Raw genomic sequence first — 23,956 nt, 5'->3', positions numbered from 1 at the left:
TATGTTTTGATTGATTGATATTGCATTTTCTGAATTTATATTTATTATTTTTACTATTTTATGTGGAGCTTGTTATACTTTTCTTCTATTATTTATATGGATTTTCTCTTGTTTCATATAATTTGCGCATGTTTTCGTTGTTTTTTTCCGCTAATTTATGTTAAAAAAAAAAAAAAAACATTTTGGGATATGTGCTCCAACGGAGCTCAGGGAAGTAGTGGGAAATAGTTGTGTTTTGTGTAGCTAGGATAGCAGAGCTTGGGATTTTCTAAGCTAGGTTTAATTTCAAAGTGGATGTAGTGTTTGGTCCTACTCTAAAATTGATATATAAATATATAATTTAAGATAACTGTTAATATAGATTCCTTAATAATAATAATATTCTCTAATACTTATAGTACTACTAATACTATAGTACTTACAGTACTTAATTACTTAAATATATATTTATTTAATGTTGATTACTTTTTCTTTGCAGTCTAATGTAAATGTTAAATAAACTGCATTCAACTTATATACATAGCTTGACTTTACAATCCTAATGAGCTGAACTTTATATTAGATATATATATGTGTGTGTGTAAGGTGCTATTGATTGATTGATGGATTGCTGCATCAGTAAAGCGGGCTGTGAAACTTCAAATATTGTAGTCATTAGTCATCGTCTTTTGTTTAGATAGCCAAGTGTGAAAGCTGAAATGAACTTGAAACTCTTTCCTCATAAAACAAAATTCTTTGTATCTCTGCTAAATATTTTGATTTCATTTCTATTTGCACGCTTTAAATCGTAACTTTTAATCGTAACAGAATAATTGCATTCATTGGAGCATCTATGCTAATGAAATTGCCAATGAAAATGAATGAAAAGTAGTTTATGCCGTGCAGAATCGGATTATATTAACTATCACTTATGCATACCTATATACGAATTTGCTGTGCACATATTTCATTTAGATTCCAAGTGTTCCAAGTGGCATTTGCATTGTCAGCACATTCTGGCTGAGCAAACGAAATCTGTTAGATACAATAACAGTATCTAACTATATGTGAAGCATATGCAAATCACAAGAAATACAATTTCAGCTATGAGCGAGTGTGTGTGTATGTGTGTGTATATGTGTGTGTGGAGTAGTCTAAGCCAGTCACAAGTGGCCTACAAGCGTATAATATTGTATATATGTATATAACATTGTATATATATTGATATGAGAGTTTTCGCTTCTTGCATTGCAATAAAATGCAATTACTTTTTTTTTTTTTTTATAGAGGGGCGGACTTTCTAGAGGGCTGAAAACTGTTGCGCAAACATTTTGTACGCAATTTGCATAGATATTTTGAGTTACGAGCTGTTTGCTGTCATTTTGCGTACTTTTTGCGGTCAACGTGACTTTTTAGTGTGTGTGAGTGAGGGAGAGAGAGAGAGAGAGAGATAGTCCTCCCGTTACACAAGCACACACACCTTAATTCATGGCTGGATTGCAATTTTGCGGTTAAAGTGTGCATTTAATTGGCAGCGCACAGCAAGCAGTGCGAGAACAACGAGCAAGCACCTGCGTTCACGTTGTTGGGGCGTGTCACTTGGGGGCGTAGTCAGCCCAGGCTTACATGCTATTGTTATGGCATTTAAATGGTATTTGTGCCCCGATTAGCGCCAGCTGTAACCCTCTCCGAGCCACACACCCGTTGCCACATTAACCAGCTGCCGCTGCGCAGCCAGGCTTGAGAGATTGTGGCCGACGCACCTGGCGGGCGTACGAGTAAGCCAATGACTAAAGCAGCAACAACAACATCAGCAGCTACAACAACTAACAGTAATTCGGCTAATTGGAGTTGCAACTATTGCGGCAGACACCGAATTGTTGACTGCTATACCTGAAACACAGAAAATTCTCATCGATATTCAAGTTACTCGATGAGAAAACGAGAAATCGATCTCTTACAATGCTAGCCACACACTGTAGTCAATTTGTATGCCTCTTGTGCTTGTGGAATATCTCAAATGTGTTCCATAATAAAATCAGCAAAATTGTATCTCTAACAGTTGGTTCAATATTTATTGTAAGTCAGCTGGCTTCAATCTGGGAGCTGACGTATGTCCTAGGTCAACTGGTTTTATTCAAGCTGCGTGAGGGTATAAAGTGCAGTCTTATCTATAATAATCTAATCTTGTTTTTTAATTGCAATACATAACGTAATTAGCGGCCAAATTTGCCCTGTAAACTTTATTGAATAATCTGATCAAAGCTTCGAGCTCCATTAATATATGATGAAAAAAAATTTAGTTTGGATTTACCGAAATTATTTCTTTTGGTAAAAATATTATAAGTTGATATTAAATTCATTGACTCGATTAAATTGACTAAATTATTAGTTTATTGAGATCTTAAATAAAATCTAAGAGTTCTGTTAGCTCCATTCCATTTTTCCCTTTGCTCAAAATTTGTTATTTTGGTAGTTCCATTATAGAACAAAAATACCAACTTAAAACTATAATGAAACTAGGAATCTAAATTTAAATGCATAGCTTGAAATCGATAAGTTTTGATAGGTGTTTTGGCTTGAAATATGTATGTTTCAAATTGCTGCTGACATTTTTGAAGAGCAATAAGGAGTCCGAAATATTATGAATTTTAAGCAATATTGAGCGATTCGCAGCACTTTCATTTGAAGTCTATCATATCCTACATAGTCCTACTTACTACTGTGTGATAGTTCCATATTTCAATTACGTCGTAGATTTTAATATTTGAAAGTAAAAGATTTGGCAGCCTTTCGGATTACCCGCGGCGGCTTCTGGGTTGGCCTTGGCGTTGAAACAAATAAATAAAATAATTTCCAGGGCATTATTAAAATTGATGTTGGTCCGCTTTAGACTGGACCAGAGGAGATACTGATAGAAAGAGATAGACAGACAGAGAGAGGGAGAGAGAGAGAGGTGCGGGAGGAGAGAAGGAAATGTTTTACGCCTCAGTTGGCTAAGCCGCAACCGCTGTCAATCACATTTGGGGCGAAGGCCGCATTTTTACCAAAACTTCTCTCGGTTTTCTTGTTTTTTTTACTTATAAACTTGCACATGCTTTGTAATCTGTTTACGGCATTTGCCTGAGATAACATTGCAATTAATGAGAAAGCTTTTCCCTGCGAAAATCTGTCTGCTTATGAACTAATTGAAGGGTATTACGCATCACTTATAAAGTGTGTAATATGTAAGGGATATATTATAAAGAGGGAATGCGATTTGGCTCACACAGGGACGGCATACGTATGGGAATAGTATCTAAAGTCAAACTGGAAATTTGATATTGCTGTGGTATTATATAAAATCCCATTGAGTGAAGTCGAGTTGAAAGCATAAAAGTGAGCAGTATTTACACACTGGGATGAACTGATATTATTTAGAAAATAGGTTTAAGTAGATTATACTATGTGTCAAAATTGGAGGTGTCTTTTTTGATATACATCTCAATTGAATTTCGAATATATCTCATGTTAAATATTTATTTCCGTAGCCAAAATATGTTGTTCATATATCTCCTCGGCGTGTGTAGAAATACATTTAAAGAGGATCAAATAAATATACCATTGCATTACTGGATGATGATGTCGTACCTATACATCAACGGCAGCTAGGCTAGACTCTTTTATTATGTTGCGAACAAGCTTTAGGCATGTCAAAGTCATTTATCGTTAGTCAAATGAAAGCGTATCTAAACTTTCATTAGATGGATCCCTCTGCCGGCTGGCTTAGAGTCCAGCTGTGTATAAAAAGTATCTCAATTAAACATCTAGCAAATTGAGATTCGTACGACGCACATTGGAATCAGCATAAATAAAATTACAAAAATTCCAAGCTGCGCCAGATTGATGTGCAGAGAAAAGACACCCTCGCAGGCCAGAAGAAAAATATGTGTATTCCAGTAAACATATACATACATATATACTTATATGTACATATGTATGTGTGTGTGTATGCACACAAATGAAACTGTATCTATATAAGCCTTGTTCGTCTTGCTATTGATCTAAATGATGGCCGCACATTAGCAGCGCTGCCGACGCATACAAATTAGGCCTGCTTCGGTTCTGGTCATGGCCAAGTCGCAAAGAGAGCTGACTTAATAAATTAAACCAAATAAATGTCAATCGCAGCGTGTTCCCAAGCACAGTTTCGCCCACGATGCGCAAGATTATGATTTTGTAGAGCTAAGCTCCGTAATGTTAATGAGCTCTTAAACTGGCGAGATTTCGCTGAAATTTTTGATGGAACAGCCCGAAACGCGACGCTGGTTCATTAGTAAATAAAGTTGACAGTCCGTAGGCTCGTGCGTGTACGACCACGCCCAGTAGCTGCTCTACTCACTGATTTCCCTCGACAGAATCAATATCATATCTTTTGGCCTCTGGATTGCTATTGCCCCGGAACTTGCGTGGGAGCTCTAGGCAGTCTGGCAGAGATAGACGGACACGGACACGGGCACGAGTCCGGGTAATCAACACCGGATGCTGCGTGCCCAGCACTACGTGAGTTTGTGCAGCGTACCGTTTCAGGTCCTCTTTGGATTTTAAGCCTTTTGTTCTTGACTGACATCCAAAATCCATTTGCGACCCCATGCCGTAAGCTCCGCCAGTTAGAGTATTCACTGCAGTGCAATTAGCTCTACAAAATTTGTGTAGTTGACACCTAGCTGGCTGGCTAGCTGCACTTTGGCCACAATTTGTGCAGCTGCGGCATATTTATCTTCATTCAAGCCGCGCTTTTTAGATCTGTGCCGGCACCTGAAGAGGATTTGCGGTATTTAAGTAGACTTTATCCTTTCTCGTGTTTTGTCCGTTGCTTATTTCTATTTTTCAGTTATGGCTTAAAATGTTTCAGTTCATCTGGCTGCTTAAATAATGTAATGGCGTAAAAGCTTTTTGCCGCACAGCTCAAAAGTATGCTATGGTTTCGTCTGTCCTGCGTCCACTGCGCACAAAAGTTAATAAAATAGGTTGTGGAGAATACTTTGCTGGCCTTATGTACGAGTATAAGAAAAATGATGCCGGCTTTATGTCAAGCAAGCCAACATGAAAGCCGACTTCTGGCGCGTTAGTAAATGCCTTTTAAATGCACTTAATTTATTTTTTTTTTTTAATGAGAAGAAATCTGTGTCCAACCTCTGAATATTTAGCTTTCCGAAATATGATATTTTTTCAAGCAGAGTGTGTGTGCACAGTGCACTATGGGTCAAACGCCCGATTTTTTGGAATTAATTAATAACTTTTGAATCAGTAAAGATAGTTCAATTTGTTTTTTTGCATTTGACTTTTGTTTGCAACATGCATTTGTGATGAAAAAATGGGCGTGACATCGCCCCTCTTTCATATTATTAGATGTCCCAACTTTTTAGCTTTTTAAGTAATTTGCACCAAATTCACATATTAGATGTGTTTTCATGTTTCAAAGACCCTGTAAAAAAACTATCAAAATCGGTTAACTATATCATATAGTTTTTATATGTAGAAGTTGAGAAAAATCTTTTTCAAGGAATAAAAGGTTATATTTTATGATTTTAAGCACAAATAACATTAAAATATATCTCTTTTATTGTTAATCAGCGTATTCTTCATTATCTGAAGCTAGCATGCCATAAACCTCAAAATTTGAAGTGTCCTGCCTTTCGAACAGGCTTATTTCCTCTTCCTCACCTGCGACGAGGTTAGTTGCTGAAAAATGAAATTGCGTAAAAAGTGCGCAAAAGTGCACGTTGAACTTATAGGTCATAGCTCGGAATTGAATATTTTATAATATGGGCGTAAATTCATCGCTACAAAATGCTACAAACACAAGTTTTCTCTTATCAAAGACAACAATTTTTTTTTTTAATGATGTCAAAAGCAGCTTTTTGACTTACTCAAAACTTTACATCACATAAAGATTTTGGACAATACAAACACGTAAAAACAAAGAACAAGCCCGATTCTATATTTTCCACCACAAATTTTGATTTAATTGCCATTATTTTGATTTCAATTGGCGATTGAAATTCATATAAAGTTTTTACAAAACTGATGATGTGCGTGTCATGCATAACAGCTCGGTTTAACAGCAGTTTTGTTAGCAGATCGCGTCTCTGTTAAAATTCTGAGTATGTAACATTTACATATAGCGTATTCCTAATGGATTCGCATTAAAATTTTGTACATTTTTTCAACTTGAAAATAAGACTTTTTTCCAAAAAATCGGGCGTTTGACCCATAGTGCAGTGGAAGAATGTCTAATTTGTATGAGTAAACTTACAAGAGCTGAATCATGAACTGACATATCATAGGAGTATATATATCCTATGTACGTAGTATTTGATGTCCTACATACATAGATAAAAATATAAAAATATGTAAAGTTCGCAGAAAAAGTCACCACTAAAAACTTTTAGCCACAAGTCACTCAGCTTTGTTTGTGTGATTTTGCACACACTCGCACACACACACATATGTATATAGATATAGTTTAACGTATAAATTGCTTAACTTTAAACTACATTGCAACATGCAACTAAGCCGAGCTTACAACAAAACTTAGACTAGCTTACATGGACTTAATGAGCCGTCATAAGATTGATTCGGCTTTTGCTTCGGATATTCGTTGTTTGTGTGGGCTGCATCTTTAAACGCAATTGCCTGGAGACATATACAAATAAAAGATACACTCACACACACACACGAACAGAAATATAAATGCATATGGAATTGGTTATAACAATAGATATATATATGTGGGTATGCATATAGATATATTTATTTATATGGTTATGGATGGGTTAGTATTAACTGTTTAACAATCGACTAAGACATGATATGAAAATATTGATAGCTATAGACACAGTGAAACACAGCTAAAACGTACAATAGCACACGCATATAAACAATGATAACAATTAATTATTTGGTTAATAGGTAAGCACACATTCACACTTACACACGCACTCATACACACACAAATATTTATATATATTTGGATAATGGAAAGAACGAGAATATTGTGTATTGTGGGGGCGTATCAATTGCATTTAGCTGAATAATTATGCTGATTGCAATCGGAAATACGTAGAAATACGTAAAAAGTACTCTTAATTAATCGTTACTGCGCTGATGCCCTGTCATCGTTTTAAAAAGAACGGGTAGCTTAGTTGGTATCTGTGATTATTGTTACGAAACTCGTTGCTGATAGGCTATAGGGAAATATTAAAGAAATCTCTTTTAAAATTTATAGAGCAAGGAATTTGGCAGAATATCAAACTATTATATTTAAATAAATATCTTGGCGAAAGAATTGTTTTTCCTGCTTAATTCATTCAATAATAATATATAATATAGATTAAATATATATCATAATAGGTGTATAAGGAATATCTGAAGTAAGGAATATCTGCTAACCGAATAAGCTTAGCAACGGTTTGACTGCGTGGACGTATTTCATACGTCTTGTGGCAGGGCGTAATTAACGTTGATGTTTTTATTTCTAAGTATATAATTTAAGCACACACACGTACATACAGTACACACATACATACACATAGATATAAGTAAGATATAGTTAGGTTTTTTTTTTTTTTTTAATTTGGGATTATAGAGAGTTTATTTGTTCTTTAAGCATGTTTGAGTTGATGGGCTAAGTGACGGCAAATGAAAATAAAGTTTAGCGCAAAAATGTGAACTTATTGTTGAGTGATTGATACGTGAATTAGGCAAAAGTTTGTCTGTATCTCGAGCGTGATTGGAATATAAGCATCCAGCGTACAATTCTTTGATGAGCTGTCCAACAAAAAAGAGAAGAAGAAATAGGGGGAAACCCAAGAGTAAAGCGAAATAGGACCAAGCTAACTATTGGGCATAAAAAACGCCCAACTTTATGCAGAAGTATATAATTGAGCACGTTTTACTCAAATATTTGATTTGTAGTTCAGCCATGAACAGGCACGAAAGCAAAGCTTACTTAAGGTAGGTTGAATGTGAGGAGTAATGAATAGAGTTGTCTACTACATAAGGATAAGAAAGAGAGAGCAAGAGAGAGATATATATAGAGATATATAAATACATAGAGAGAGAGAGATTGAGACAGATTTATATTGTCTTCAAAGAGGAGGAATATATTGACATCCGATTTATATTAAATATAAATATTATTTTTGTATAGGAAGTTGATTGTAAGACTAAATTGGAATAATATTTATAAATATTTTTTTTTAGCTTCCTTTCCCTCCTGATAACAATTTTCTGAATTGAATTTATTCGAAAGGTATTTCAGATACTGGAATAAATTAGTCCTTAATTCATAAAGAAAGCTCACCTACCCAACGGCAATCAGAGCAACTTATATTATTATTTTAATCCTATGTATATATTTTCCTATGTATATATATCGTATCACATCAATAAAATATATTGCTGGGATATTTCACGTTCACCTTTAAATGTAATATGATTTGGTGTCGTTGCGCTTAAGTTAATTCAGTTTAGTCTAAACTAAAATTTTGTTAATGACTTAAATATGAATGTAAGTGTTTAAGTATGAATTAGTTTTTTTTTTTTTTTTTTTTTTTTTTTTTTTTTTTTTAATATATAGTTTGGTTAGTATATATATTAAATGTGGTGTGGTGTATGTTGTGGTTCGGTTGGGGATGTGGGTTTAGCAAGAACAAAATGGTGTAGGAATGGCAATAGTTTAAAGTGTCAACAGAGATTGAGATTTGTTGAGGCACTTGACATTTAGTTAAGGTTAGGATGGATGTTAGGTTATTCGATAAGTATATTCATTTTTTGTTTTGTTGATTGGTATTATTTATATATGCGTTTTTATTTAGTTGCTGTTTAATACGAGGGATTTGATTTCTCATGCACAATACTTGAAAATCTATTTTGCCTTTGATTTGGTTTTTTTTTTTTTTTTTTTTTTTACATAAAAATACAAATAAATTTATTGTCTTTTCTCGACAATTGAGTTTTTTTTTTTTTTTTACTTTTTTAAGTTTTGGCCAAATAAATTCAAGTACTGAACGTCTAACCAGAAATATTACACCAGCATATTGTTGAACAATTTCATATGTTGGTTATTGTCTATGTTTTTTTTTTTTTTTTTTTGCTTGCTTGGAAACTAAGTATATATATATATATATATATATGTACTACGTATGCATTAACTATACATTATATATATATAAATATGGAATATGGAACAGATCACATGAATTGGATATATGTGATTTTATGGAAGTATTTGATTTGGGAACTTTCGATTGTTTCGAACAAACTACTTGCATAATATTCTGGTTAAACAATATGTGTTTAGAGTTCAAGGAGTTTAGTCTGAGCTTTTATTTAGTTCGGTCGTTTTTATCAATTGAAGTTTTGTTTTTATAATTAGTTATTATTTGATTAGCTGTTACAGATTATAAATATTGCATATATATATAGACATATATATATATTTGTTTCGGTTAGCATTACGAATCCAATTACAAAGTGAGGCCCACATCAACGGCAAGCTGACAATGTACAGTCCCACTAGAATACCACTGCGTGTAAACTACTCTTATTCGAAGTAAACAACGATTTTTCTTGTTATCATTAAAATAAAATTAAACATATTTTCGTTTTATTTTTTAGGTCTAGTCGACTTTTCCACATAGAAAACATTAAAAGCAAATTAAAAATTTGGTTATTGGGTAACATTGGAACACAAATAGAAATAAACACAAATAGTTGATTATGTTTAGATTTTAGCTTTGCCTTTCATAATAGACATAAACACAAACAATAGCGAGTGGGATTATGATACGTTTATAGTAGCAGGTCAGGGATTATCTATAGATATTTATGGATATTGCATATGTATATATTTGCATAGAGCATATGTTTACGCTTTCAGCAAACAAAAAGTAAACTAGAAACAAAAGTGAGCTATAATTACGAAATGGAAATCATACAGAGTATTAATTATTGGGCAGTTCGTTTGGCTGGAGCATTGGAAATTTACTGAGCATTGAATCGTTTGGTTCTTAATACTTGATTTGCGTACACAAAAACATCTTAAGCGAGTATCTTTGCGTTGATCTGGCAATACTTTTCATTGTTAGTGGCAACGCTATCATATACTTGACTTTTAATATCATACTTATGTTAATACACATTGTCTCCCTGAACCAACAAAAGGTTGCAGTTTTCTATCCTCCACTAGACAACAAGTTCAAGTATATATACCTTTTCCTAGTGGACTGAAAGACTGGGTCGAACGGAACATACTACAGTGTATCTGTTACCACTTGATTAGAATGTCATTGAAGTTAGTGAGTTTGAATTTACTTTTGAAATGCTTAAATATTTTTTGAAGATAACCAATGAGGCTGAATTATGAATTGATTACTTGATGAATCGGGAAATAATTCGTATATGTTTGAGATATATTTTACTTTTCTTCTTCACAAGTTTTCTTATAGCGAAAAAGAACATAATTTAGTATTTCTCCTTATTTCTATCAGTTCTATACATTTGGTTAGGCATATACATAAATAATTTTATTAATTTGACATTTGTAATGCATTTCTTTAAATTCCATTGCTCCATGTTGAAAGGCCATAGTCCAGGAACTTAAAAATATTGGTATAAGTAAGTAATAGCTGAACAATCTATAGTCTATGGACTACAATTCGAACTGGCTGTAATATTAAAAGAAAGCAACTCAATAAATATATATATTTCATTACCAACTAAAGTGCACAAACCAACTACAATAAAATTAGTTTATAATATAATTCGGAACGAAAACTTTGCTAGAATAAAATATTAGATAAATATTGAGTTTAAGAGATTGATAGCTATCCTCTAGCTGGGGCTTAACTAAAACAGTTATACACACTTACCATTGCATTTATAATATATGAATTATATAGTGTTGGAAAGTATATGATTGTGATATATTTGGGTCTTTGGAATATCGATTTCATGTTATATACCTAGAGAACTTTCAAGATGTATATTACTAAGTATAGAGCGCATAATCAAAATGTAACTTTGATTTCTAATAGTTTATTGTTTATCCGTTTATCCATTGTTATATTGAATTAGTAAGTCCGAAATTCGAGCTGTACTTTGGCCCACTTACCTATTGTACATTAGCACGTCGGGCTTCCACAGCTTGTTGGGCGTAATTCGTAGATCTTTGACGCCTCCATATTCCGTTTCGTTCCAGCGCAAGTTGTAGTCGTTCCATTCCTATTAGTTATACATTCAAAATATTTTAGTACCGATCAAATATTTGCTGATTGTTAAATACTAATCATAAATGAAACAATCAGTATGACTATAACTGAAATAATAAAGCAACATGATGTGAGACAAGAGACACACAGAAACTAGGCTACATACAATAGTAGATGCAGAGTAAAGTAAAGGTAACGAATGAAACTAATTCACAATGGGCACATGCATAAAACAGACACGATGTTAATTCACTGTTAAACTAGAAGGCGAGCTGTTGCATAGTAACACATAGCTAGAAAAGACACTGGAGAGTAAGAGTTTATTTAAGCCTTATCATATACATGCACAGAGACACACACACACACAAACACACACACACATATACACACTTTTATTGTGCTCTTACAATACTCTTATGCAGCTTGTATAAGAACAAGGCCAGGTGAGGCATACATATTTATATAAAAGACTATTCACTGAAACACTTGATCATAGAACATGTATGTTACAAGAGTCACCTGTTATATATTCTACATTATTGGAAATATCGTAGAAACAAACCCTTTAATTAGATATATTGGAATACTTCGATTTCCCAACTTTCAAGACAATTAACTCCAATTTCATATATAATTTTAGTACTACTTAAGAGCAGCTCCTATTCTTCTTAGTATTGTATATATTCAGTAAATTGAGCTCTTAAGATAGAGCCCATATAATAACTCAATGTTTTGCCGACAGCTAGGGTATATAATTATCATTAAGTTTTTGCCTGTTGCTATTATCATTTAAACGCGACTGTCTGATCCTGCAACATGGCGTGGCCAACTGTTTTGACTTGTGTCGCGCTATCTTTTGGCCCCAGGACGAGCACCAGGAGTCGGCACAGGACTAGGCTCTGCTTTGTGTCATTTGCGGTTAACTGTATGCAGTTGTTGCTGTTGCTGTTGCTGTTGCTGCTGCTTGTTGCTCTGTTGCTGCCACATGCACACAAAAACCCAAACAATTTGCAACTCGCGCTTGAGCTTTGTGGCCTCGCCTACAAGTGGTTCTTGTCATAAAAGCGGCAAAGTTTTCCTCTAGTTTTCCTCTTGGTTATTATAGTTGTTGTTGCTGTTGTGCTTTATAATTTACATAGACACACACACACACATACATTGCAAGATATATCTATTTGTGGCATTTTTAGAGCAAGCGATTGTCTCGTCGCCGCCTGCTGCAGTGAATCCTTTTTTAAATCACAAAAAATTTAATTATATGCCAGGACATTGCATTAAATTATACATATACGTTGTATATACATATATGTATTATTTTATTTTACTTCATATCTCTCTATATATATAAGACTCTTATATAGCATGAGGCGACGTCTGCTTGGCTTTAAAAACTTCCTACTTTACTGCTGTTATTGTGTGCGGTTTTATGACAGCTGTAAAAACAGATGACGGTACACACTAACCACACGCAACAGAAATATGACCAATTTTTCGAGCAAACGACCTCCTGCCGCTCCTGCTCTAGGAACTGTCAGCAATTTGGACCGCGCATTACGCCATTTTGTGGCAGAGTCGGGTGAGATTTTCCTGCTTTTCGCAATAGCAATTAGTTTCGAGCAATTATTTTCCACTCGAAAATTATATTGCAGAGCATCCTGTTTTTAATACATTAGGAGCTCTGCTTTTTAATTATTTTTAATTTTGATTTATTCGCAATTTGGAGCATCAAGTTCTGGTAGTGTATCAATTCGCTTTGTTTCGCGCTATAAATATATATATATATATATATATATATATATATATATATATATATATATATATATATATATATATATATTTTTTTTTTTTTTTTCGATTTTCCAGAATTCAAATGGTCAATAATTTATATTGTGGCATGACTCAATGATTTTATGCTTCACTTATTTTAGTCTAATTTCATTTGACTCATTTTTGACTTTACATATTTAATGGTTCTCATATTATATGCGGATATTCCATATTCCAGTTTCACTCATTTAACGGGGAATGAGTACGATTTCATTCGTTCCAATCATAATCAAGTGGTAAGTTTTTCTAATGTGCGTTGTGACATATACTTTGAGTATTCAAACACATTCCATGCCCCAGTTACAGGTGCTCCTCATATCATTCATCACGTAAAGATAATTTAAATGCTGATAAATCAATCAGAAATAAATGTTTCACTCCTTTCTCCTTTCTCAGTTTTGGTGCATTTCAAAGGTAATTCAAATGTATGGTGCTTAATTTCCACTTGGTTTTCTGTCTGCTGTCTGACAGTTCTAGCTATGTCATATAACATATCAGAGCTGTTGATTAACCCATCGCAGCTCAACTCCCTTCCGCTGCCCCAGCTACTGCCCCACATTCACTGAGCGAGTGGTAAGTACTTTATAGGGTCGAACCATTCGAATCATGTAGATTTGTCGGCTGTCGCTCGGCGTAGAACATTCAAATTACAACTGTTGCTGGGAATTGTCGAGCATATTGGGGACATTTCAAAATGTCAGTTAATAAATGACGCATAAGCCATCAATCAAATTGCCAATTGGCAACAACAACAACAGCAAGAGCAACACCAATAACGATGGTAACAATACGTTGCATGAATCACATTTTGAAAGCTTTTGGCCCTGAACAAAACCGAAAATTACAAATTACAGGACGCATCCAACATGCGCATGAGAAGCGTGGAGAGAGGCGGTCCGTTGTGTTAAATAAATAATTTCATTAATTTCACAAATTGACAGGGCTTTTGACGAGAGCTTCAACAAGCCCAATGTGGGATATACATGAGCTCAAGGGCAAAAAATTATGTAAAATACACTCACACACCCACTCACACACAACATACACGTGTCACATGCATCATAACAAATAAATAAATATGAAAAATGTGTATTTTAAGACATGCGATTTGTAGTTTAATTCGTAGACTTGTCGGACAATGCAATTTTTGCGAGAAGTTTTTGCTTTTAATCCATGCAAATGTTGTTGCTGTTCACTTTGGTTGTTGTTATTGTTGTTTAGAGTGTTTTGTTTGTTGTTTATGTGTTTGGTTTTTAGTTGCTCTCAATAATAAATGCCAAATTAAAAATAATATATATATTTATAAATATATATATATATTGAAACTATAAATGAATATTTTATACTGGGCCAGCTAAAACTAAAAACTCAAAGTATTTTGAGGTATTTGAAAGCTACTTAAAAATGTATTCGAAAACTAAATAGTAGAAGAATAAAATAGGAAATCAAACTGCATTATGCTTTAGCTAGTTGAAGAGTTTAAAATATGTTCGATTCTTCTTTTTTTTTGTAGTTTATGTGTAGTAATGTAGGTATCTATTTAATAAAGCGCATTGATTTAGGTGTTTTACGATTAAGTTTGATTGTATTTAAGATATATGGTTTAAATAATTTATCACACACGTACTAAGCCACGCAATCAAGCTAAAAAGTTGGCATTGATATTGATTGATTGATTAGAGAGACAGAGCGAGAGAGAAGGGGAGACATTATTTTGAAAAGTGTAAAGTTAGGCATTAGAGATAACTGGACTATAGTACACAAAGTGAATTATTTTTGGAGCTGAATATCTCCAAAAAATTGAAACTTTACATAGAACTTTGGGTCTATAAACATGGAGTGCTTTTTGGTACAACTCTTAGCATAGGGTATGGCCGTGTGTGTGTATAAATTATGAGGCAGGCAAAAGAAGCACTTCATTAGCTAGGCCTAGCAGCCGATGCCGACTCCAATTTATTCAAATATTTACAAGGCGCAAACAGGCAAAGGCATCTTGAAGGCTGCTCAGCATGGCTAACAAAGGGCTCTTTCGTACTATTTATGATAACGATTTTTAAGCAGATGATTTATTTATTATAAAATACAATATTCAAGATTTGTATGTTTAATTCAGTTTTGAGTTTAAGTTCAAACTTACCAACGAAAGCCAAAGATTCGTTATAAGTAGCTGATTTTTCTCGTCCTACAAACGCATTTGTTTTTGTTTTTGTTTTTTTTTTTAATAAAATTTATTTACATCAACGCAAAATGGAAATTAATAAAACCCAAAAAAAGAACGAAATCAACGAAAGGAGAGAAATAAAAGTTAATCAAAGGCATAAAGTTAAAAAGAGCAGAGCATGATAATAGAAAGTTTATATATATAAATATTTTTTTTGTTTGTTTTACGAGTTTTAAAAGAGATTTTGTTCCTCTTTCATTTATATTATATGTTTTTAGGATTTGGCCAGACTTTGTTTGTGTTCAGTTGATCGATTCTGCTCCACGATTTGGCTTCAATGTGCATTCCGTGAAATTATGAGCAGCTTAAGTTAAGGCTAATCAAATTTCTGGCTAGCTTTCAATCGAATCGAGTTTCCTCTGTTTTCCCTCAGAAATTGAATAACGAGTTGTGTAATTAGCCTGACGCCGGCACAAAGACCTAATCAAATAGCACAAAATGTATAGAAAAGCTATCAAAACTTTGTTGGCTTACACAAAGCAGGGCTTGTCCATGTCCATGTCCTTGGGCTCAGCGCTCAATTCTCAATTCTAAATTCTCAATTTTGCTGCTGGTTAGGCAGCGGAGTCAGCAGTCAGCCGAGTCCTTTTGTGTGCTCATTGTGAGGCGACATTTCACTTTGCCATTTGATCAGATGTGGGCATGTGTCTGTGCAATAAAAACTTTGAACTAGCCATTGTGGATATCAAAACCCATTTATCTTTATACAAATTTTAATTAAAGATATTTCATGCTGGCCCATTGTCAGTCAAAAGTGGACAGACAGTCTGTCAAACGTCCGTCTGTGTATCAGTGTGTGCTTACTAAAATTTAATATGGAATTCAAGCTGCTTCGCTTTCGATGCAGAACAGGCTCCTCCACCTGCCACTACGCCTTGCTTCATTCAGTGGCCTTTCATTTGCCTGACATCTGCATATGAAAGCCTCAGCGCAGAGGTGACTTCTGTCATTAATAACTTGCCAGTGCAAACTAAAGACGAAAAACGAAAAACAAAAAACCAAAAAATGAAACGGAGAGAGCCAAAATGGCAAAAATGGTAAAACAACAACAAGGGCAACATTTTGGCCCAGTTAGTGCCTGACAGCAGCTGCAATAACGACTTGAGCCATTAAAAGATACAAAGTGTTGGGGTATTGAGGGGGCTCTCTCGACAAGGGAAGGGGCTGGGCTCTTCCCGACCTGGCAGGATACTTGTAATGATATGCAGGGTGGATCCACCCACTCTCTGAGAGTGTGAAGGGGGGCAAGGAGGAGGGGGGCAAGGGTGCCACTTAACGTTTTTGGTAAGCCAATATGCGCAGCACTTCCTTTCGACATCAGCAAATGCCATAACGTCTATATATGCATGCGCCTGTGATATGTGTTATGCGATATTTGCTTTTGACACCTTATAAAAATGGCGGTTTTGTGCAAATTTCATGTTTATGACAGGCAGTTTACTAAGCGCTCTTCCTCGCCAAAAAACACAAAAACACACACAAACAGCCACATACACACACACACAGTCAAACACAGCCGCGACACGTCTTGGAGCGTGTGTGGAAAATGTCGAGGAAGCCAACATCATCGCATACTAATATATATATATATTTGTTCATACATATATTTTTGCAATATCAACATACATATGTATATATGCTTTTTCTTTAATGTTTGCCCTTTTCTAAAAACCCCAAGTAAAGATAAATGCTTAGGAACGGGAGGTGCAGGTTTACTTAATTTTAGTTTTACTAATATACTCTCTGAATTAAAGTGTATATTTATTAGTATAGGAATTAATCTTGAATTAGATTAACTATTATTCAAGAATATGGCAAAAGTATTTCTAAAATATATTCGATCCAGCTACTACAACATAACTTAGGGTATTCGGCTGTCGCCATTTCAGTCCCAGCGTTTTTGCTTAACGCAATTTGCTCGAGTTGAAGACATCATTTGCAACAAATGACATTTGCATTAAATGCTCGCACTGCTCTCTTTTTATGTACACCCTGTACATATATACTTCACAGGCCGTACACACACACTGAGACATATGTAAGTGTATCGGATACATACGCTTACGTTTTGTACATACTGTAAGCTTTAGTGAAAGTTGTCATGGAGTTTAATGTCGCAGCTCGTCGAGCACGTTGTCATTGCCTGCATAAGCTTATAGATTTATTTTGCATTAACGTGCCAAATTGTTTTTAAATGAGTTTCTAATGAGCCAACAATTGCCCCAGCAGCCAGATCCAACTGTACATGTGCTTAGCTACCGTCTTTCATGATAAATGTTGCCAGAAAACTTGCTTATAAATGGGGTTTACTACACGCCTACCTACACATGTCTGGTCTCTGCGCGCACTGGAACTGTTCAAGGACAAAGTTTGTTAGCCTTGGCAGCTGCTGTCCGCTGTCCCACCCGCCGCTGCTGATGCCACGGCAAATAAGTGTGTGATAAGTGCGCGCAGTTTGGCTCTGCCCCAAATTGTTGCATGTTGTGTGGCAAACGTTCATAAAATTGGAATTAAGCTAAGGGCTTGCTGTAATGAGCTCTGCAAGCGAAAAACAAAATAATAGCCATTATATTTAATGCACGTTCGAGACATACATATGTAGCAACGGTAGAGCTTCAAAAGTTAACAGCCTAAAAGTGTGATTCGCTTTTCAACCTAGCAAAAAATCAGCAATTCAGGGAACAATTTCTAGCCCATTGAATAATATATTTTCAAATAATGCAATGTATTTAATATACAGCTCCCACTTCTCTGTGGGCCCAGACTTTGTTTTTGCAGTGTTCCGCCGTAAGCCATTGACATTGGCACTAAGCTAACTAGCTGCTATTAGCAGCTTAAGGACCTTTCTAGTGCTCGTTGCACTTGAGCCTTGCTCATGCCTTGAATACCCCTTAGACATTTCCTTTTGACACATTTCTATGGCCAGTCATTTGCTGGGCTTTTGTGTGGGAACTTATTAAGACCAAGGAGTGCAAGAGAGCGAGAGCGAGAGAGCGATAGAGGTGGAGAGAGAGAGAGAGATAGAGCGAGGTTAGTTAGTGCTCCCGGTGTTAGCCGAAAAATGCTAATGACTTTATTTCTTAAATTTTGATGTTGCCTGCACTGCGCCTGTTCCCTTCCCGGCTTCTCTGCTGCTCGGCCGCACACAATGTGCATTTTAATGGCGTGCCAAAGAGGTGGCCTCTGACACTTGAGAGTTCAAGACCGCCTCACGTACGCCTCGGAACGTACAGCTGTAATTTTGCCAATGACACTTTACCATGTGCTCCTCCTGGTGTCTGGTTGCATCTGGACGGATGGACGGATGGCCGACTGGCTGACTGACATGCCTGGGCCACCGATGCTTAAGGCACCATCACCATCAGCATCATCATCATCATCATCAACAACATGGAAAAAGTTGATAGAAAAAAGAGGAGATCAAGCAAAAACCTTGGCAGCCACTGAGCACGTGGCGAGGGACCATGGACACTTGAAATGCTTTTTCCAGTGGTTTCCCGTTTTTGTTGTTTTACACATAGTATGCCAAATTAAACATATATATATGTATGTATGGGTTCAGGGTAGTGGGCGCGTGGTCAACTTGGCGAAAATTCAAACTGATTTCTATGTGGATAATTAATTGAAGCTATCTAGAACTTATACTGTATATGCATTTATTTATCATAATTTCGAATCCGGGATAAATCACTTTCGACTTCTCGAATCACTTTCAAAGGCTGTCAGTGTATTTGTGAGCTTTTACTTTAAACTCGATCTGCAGCTGCATAGCTCACGCCGAGCTTTAAGCTCTTGGACTATAAACAAGCTTGTTTCCTGTATGTGAGATATTTGTTGATAATCATTTTAGTTAGCTCATTTGCTTAGTCGGTGAGTTCGAGCAGCTCCATATGCAGCGGCTTGGGCGAGGGTAAGCTATTAATTATTTATAAACTAATTAGCGTAATTGACAATGCGGCCAGGGTGAAAGGTGAAAATGTCAGGGCTAAAAATTCATAAGGCTGCAGTTGGGGTAAATAATTAATGGTGTTTGGAAATGAACAAAACGCGCGTTGCGGCTTTTCTATCAATGCATCAATCGCAATTCAGTGCATAAATCAAGTGTGTGGCTATCAAAATGCAAATGCCCATGCGTGAAATAAATAAATTCATTTAGCTGCGTTAATTAAAATTTCTTGCTGCACACATTAAAGCCAAATCGATCAAGGAACAGTTTCTCTTCCGTTTTTAGGTTTTGTTTGTTTTTGGATATAAGAGAGTACGCCTAGTTTAGCAGTTTAGTTAGATTCGAGTTTAGTTTAGTTTATATTTTTAAGCAACATGCATGGCTTCTTCTTATATTGATTGGTTTAAACATTTTCTTGTTGTCTTTTACTTTTACTCAGTTGTTCGTAAACGTTTTATGACATGTACCCAGCAATAATTAAATAGTTCAAACATAATCTGCAATTGATACATTTGCAGTAGTTGATTTGGTTAGTAAATACATACATACACACACATACACACGCACGAAAATATGGAAACTGTCTAAATTAACACGAGGTTTTGCAGTAGCATTTATGATAATTAATTTGAAATTAAATGCGTATTTAATGCAAAGGTTTACTCCGTCTCTAATGCGCTTAACACAAGTTGTTTGTCTGCTTTCCAAGCTCTCGACTGGCATATATATCTGTGTAATCCCTAATTTATCCTTTTCTGCATTATTTGTGTGCAATCAACTCGAGAGCGAAGCATTTACTGTCATACCAAGCATCGCTCGCCCTAATGGGACTTAATAAATAAACTACGCTACAAATCAAAAATTCTATAGCAAATGGTATCAATTAATTATTTGAGGATAATAACAGGCTGATGATAACTCCCTGTTGGCTAGACATTTGAGCTAGAGTTTAGAATTTCGTAAACAGGATCTTAGTTAGAGTCTTAAATAACGGCAAAACATTTGTCACTTCAGCAGAAATCTTACGGTATCCTCTATTAAAACAGTCTTATATATATTTTGAAAGATTTTTAAACCCCTTATTTAAAAAATTCTAAAGAAATATTTTGGATTTACGTCTATTGCATAATCAATTATTTTTATTTTTTATTTTTAAATTATTTTTGAAAGCCAATTTGAATATAATTACAAAAATTCATTAAAGCCGAGCACGTTTCATTAACGTAATATTCTGTAATAGATTGAGTGTTATTTTTTAAAGTAAATGCATAAATATTTGCATCACTTTTGCCGCAGGCAAACAACACTTTAAGCGCATTGCATTACGTATACATACATATATTTCAGTATATATACTATACATATGCACATATGTGCATATAATTACTGCTTTTTTAATTCAGACTGTCATTTAATTAAATTGGATTTTCATGTGTTAATTTAATTTGTGTGAGAAAACATGTGGCACAACAGACCAAACTAAAAAAAAAAAAAAAACCCGAATGGCAAACAATGTCGCGTGGTTAAAAACATTTATTGAAATGAAAAAAGTCAAGTAATGTATAGGTAGACACATTTAAAAAACCATATATATAGATATTTATATGTAAATCACACAGAGACAACGTCAATGAAAAACGCCTAGACACGCTGCTAAAATGGTTTTTATTAATAATTGTTTTAGTTACAAATTTTTTGCTTTGTTAGTTTTGTTTTTTGTTTTTTGTTTTTTTTTTTTTTTTTTTTTTGCTTTGTGCATATGCAACAATGATGCAGTTTTCATTTAATCACATTTTTTATTTTAGGCCTTTGTCAGTGTTTTTTTTTTTTTTATTAATTTTTGAAGTTTCAGTTTCTCAACATAGCCAAAACAAAGGCATTCAAAATCAGCTCTGCAAAAATGGGAAATTATTTGTTGCTGTCATAAATCTCGCAGAAAAAATTCGCTATTAATTTTATTGAAAAGGGTTCTATTTTATGTTTTATTCGATCAATCGCACCCTGTTTCAGGTGATGCCACAATCAGACCGTAAAAAGTATTGGTACATCAATTTTATTTCTGTGCGCATGAATACCCTGTAGGCGCGTTGCAGATGGGAGGCTTGTTGCGAACTCGATTGTCTAAGCTGATTTCTTTTGTATCTAAAGACGCGATGCTGGTTAATCTAAAAATACAAATGAAAAGTGGTCAAGGACTATTTTCGGACTTGGTCCATGGCTAGTTAGAGCCCAACATTGGAGTTCATCAACATGTGGCCATATACGTGGTATAAGCTGGGGCACTGAAGGCCGTCGCACATCTTCTCACTTGATTTATTTGTTTGGGCTTATGAGTGGAGTGCTCTCAGGCAATTTATGCCAATTTAACAAGGCCCTTGAATGCATAGGCAATGTGGGCAAGCGGAGAAGCCTATAAATCAAATATTGTTTATGGCTCAAGCAGTCTAACAGAGCTTAATTTTTAAGATGCGTGCTGGTTTGTTAGATATTTATTTATTTTTTAGTGTTTGGGTTCGTTTTAGCTTTGATTATTTTTATTATCGTTTGCTTTTAATTAAAGTGACTGCAGATTTGCACTAACAACAATATATAGTATATGTATATATGAACGGTGTATTACAGCAAATAAGTTTCGGTTGATTTTAAATATAATATTTGTATATAGTTCTTTCCACACACATATCGAGACAACACATATTTGATAAAAGACGGTTTCGAAAGACAAACGCAAATGTATTCGAAATAAAATAGGCTTGTGTTTACTGTTGGTCACTCACTATTGTTCATTATAAATCTGAAATCATAAGTCAAAGCAAATCAAACTGAAACTGTGTACGAACGTAAGACCCTAGGCAGACAAACAGGTGCTAGACAAATTTGACGGCTGGTACATGTCACTTACCAAATTTAACCACGCATTTGTGGTCAGAATCTGATTCTTTTCGTCCTATAAAAAACGCAAGAGCTCGTCAATTTAACTTTTATTGAAAAATGATTCAGTGTTTTTTTTTTTTTAGACAGAAATTGAGATACCGCCGCGACAGGTCCAAACTGCTTAAATATATGTTGAATTTATCAAAGGTGTGAGAATATATTTAAATCAGTAAAGTAAATATTGCGGAAGCCCTATGATTCTTTTCGTAAAAATATAAGGATTATGTAAGAAATTAAAATTATTTTATAGATATTAAAAAAAAAAAAATAAATTATTTTGCATAATATTTTGTACAAATTTTATAGCCTAACCCTTGTACAAATTATATATATATATATATTAGCTTTTCCAATTGTTTTTTTTTATCGCTGATTTTCTTTTTTTTTTGTTTTTTTCTTCTTTTGTCCAATAATAACAAAAAAAATTGCATAAATATCTGCCAATAGATTATAATCAATATATATTTAAAAAAAATTCCATATTTATTTGCAAAAAGAAAAAGCTTAACGAAATGTAGGTTGATGTAGTTTCGATCGGCGGGTACATGTCACTCACTCACTTACCACAATAGCCACAAATGTTTTTTTTTCGTTATCTATAGTCCTATATATGTATATATGTATGTATGTATGTGTTATCTTATTCTATTCCAATAAACCGTCGCGACGGCCACACTTGATTTAAAAAAAAATACTTCATGTAGTCCCCATTCCGTTTGTTTTGGTTTTTTTTTCTTTTTTTTTTCTTTTATAATTATTCAAGTTGATTACGGTTATTTGGGAATTCAGACACGTAGTTTGGTTGCTCTTGGGAATTTCGCCACTTACCACATCGATAATTTGCTGAAGCGTTAGTCCAAACTTTACCTCCAGGGGCTCCGATTCGTTGGCAACGGGTCGCTCCAGTGTGTTGTAGGTGGAGAGCAGGTGATTGAGTAAGCGCTTCTCGTGTGGTCCCTGACAGCTTTCTGCAATACGTAAGGCAAACACATGTCAAGTTAATAAGCTGCCAAAGGCCTCAAAAACTCGCTGCACTGATTCATGTTTATGTTTATGGCACATCTCACTAAACTGAGCTAATGAACGACTCGCCCATGGACAGCAGCACGCAGCAGTCAGCATGCATGGCAGCTCATTAGATAGCAATTAAAAATCTTGCACCATGTTCAGTTTCTGGCAGCCACCTAATTACGGCCTAAATTGTTCCTGTTGCGCCCGTCAAGCGGGGCGTCAGCGGAATCAGGCATCAGGCATTGCTGCTTATATGCGAGCCATCCATCCTCTATTTGCATTTGCAGTGCGGTACGGACAATTATATCGAGCATGCACATTTAACAATTCATTCAAATTTGGCCGTGTGCAACACGAATAACAAATCGATTCAGTTTTATTATGTGCAAACTTTACTCTTGTTTTTCCAATCAGTTATGAAGAGATTGTTAATCAAATGAAAATTTAAATAGAAGTAGCCAAATTCGATTGGAATACATTTTTGGGAATCAATAATTTAAATTCATCCATACATATGCATTAAATCTAATCTTTGGTAATATTTTAATTTCTGTGTTATCCTTTCTTGAATTTCTAAGAGTCTCTATCTCTCTCTCACTCTCACTATCTATTTCAATCTCACTCTTCCTTTCTATCTATCGCTCTTTCTCTTTCTTTCTCCCTCTCTCTCTATCGTCCTCTCGGAGTCTTCCTCTGTCAGGCAATCTCTCTCTCAGAGTCTCACTCGCTCTCAGATACTCTCCCTATCTTACTATATCTATTTTTGATCTTTATATATATCAT

General features: G+C 34.8%; 1 protein-coding gene across 5 annotated transcripts in view; it reads right to left on the bottom strand.

The window, feature by feature from the left end:
* Nucleotides 1–23,956, bottom strand: part of nAChRalpha6 (nicotinic acetylcholine receptor alpha6) — a 133,080-nt gene that overhangs the window by 15,500 nt on the left and 93,624 nt on the right. For 3 of the 5 annotated variants that reach the window (XM_089465727.1, XM_089465726.1, XM_089465725.1), the window contains exons 4-6: nucleotides 22,991–23,130; nucleotides 22,131–22,175; nucleotides 11,138–11,247 (exon numbers count right to left, since the gene is read on the bottom strand). In XM_089465727.1, the coding sequence (XP_089321853.1) occupies nucleotides 11,138–11,247; nucleotides 22,131–22,175; nucleotides 22,991–23,130 (295 nt within the window). Of the gene's footprint in view, nucleotides 1–11,137; nucleotides 11,248–15,198; nucleotides 15,244–22,130; nucleotides 22,176–22,990; nucleotides 23,131–23,956 lie in introns of all 5 variants that reach the window. The other 2 variants (XM_089465724.1, XM_089465723.1) reach the window with 1 other exon arrangement.

The sequence above is a fragment of the Drosophila arizonae genome, chromosome 3 (genome assembly GCF_054131065.1).
Source record: "Drosophila arizonae isolate 15081-1271.41 chromosome 3, UAZ_ARI_1.0, whole genome shotgun sequence".
NCBI lineage: Eukaryota > Metazoa > Arthropoda > Insecta > Diptera > Drosophilidae > Drosophila > Drosophila arizonae.
Note: the sequence above shows the minus strand (reverse complement) of the source record. Positions and strands in the feature narration are given on the sequence as shown.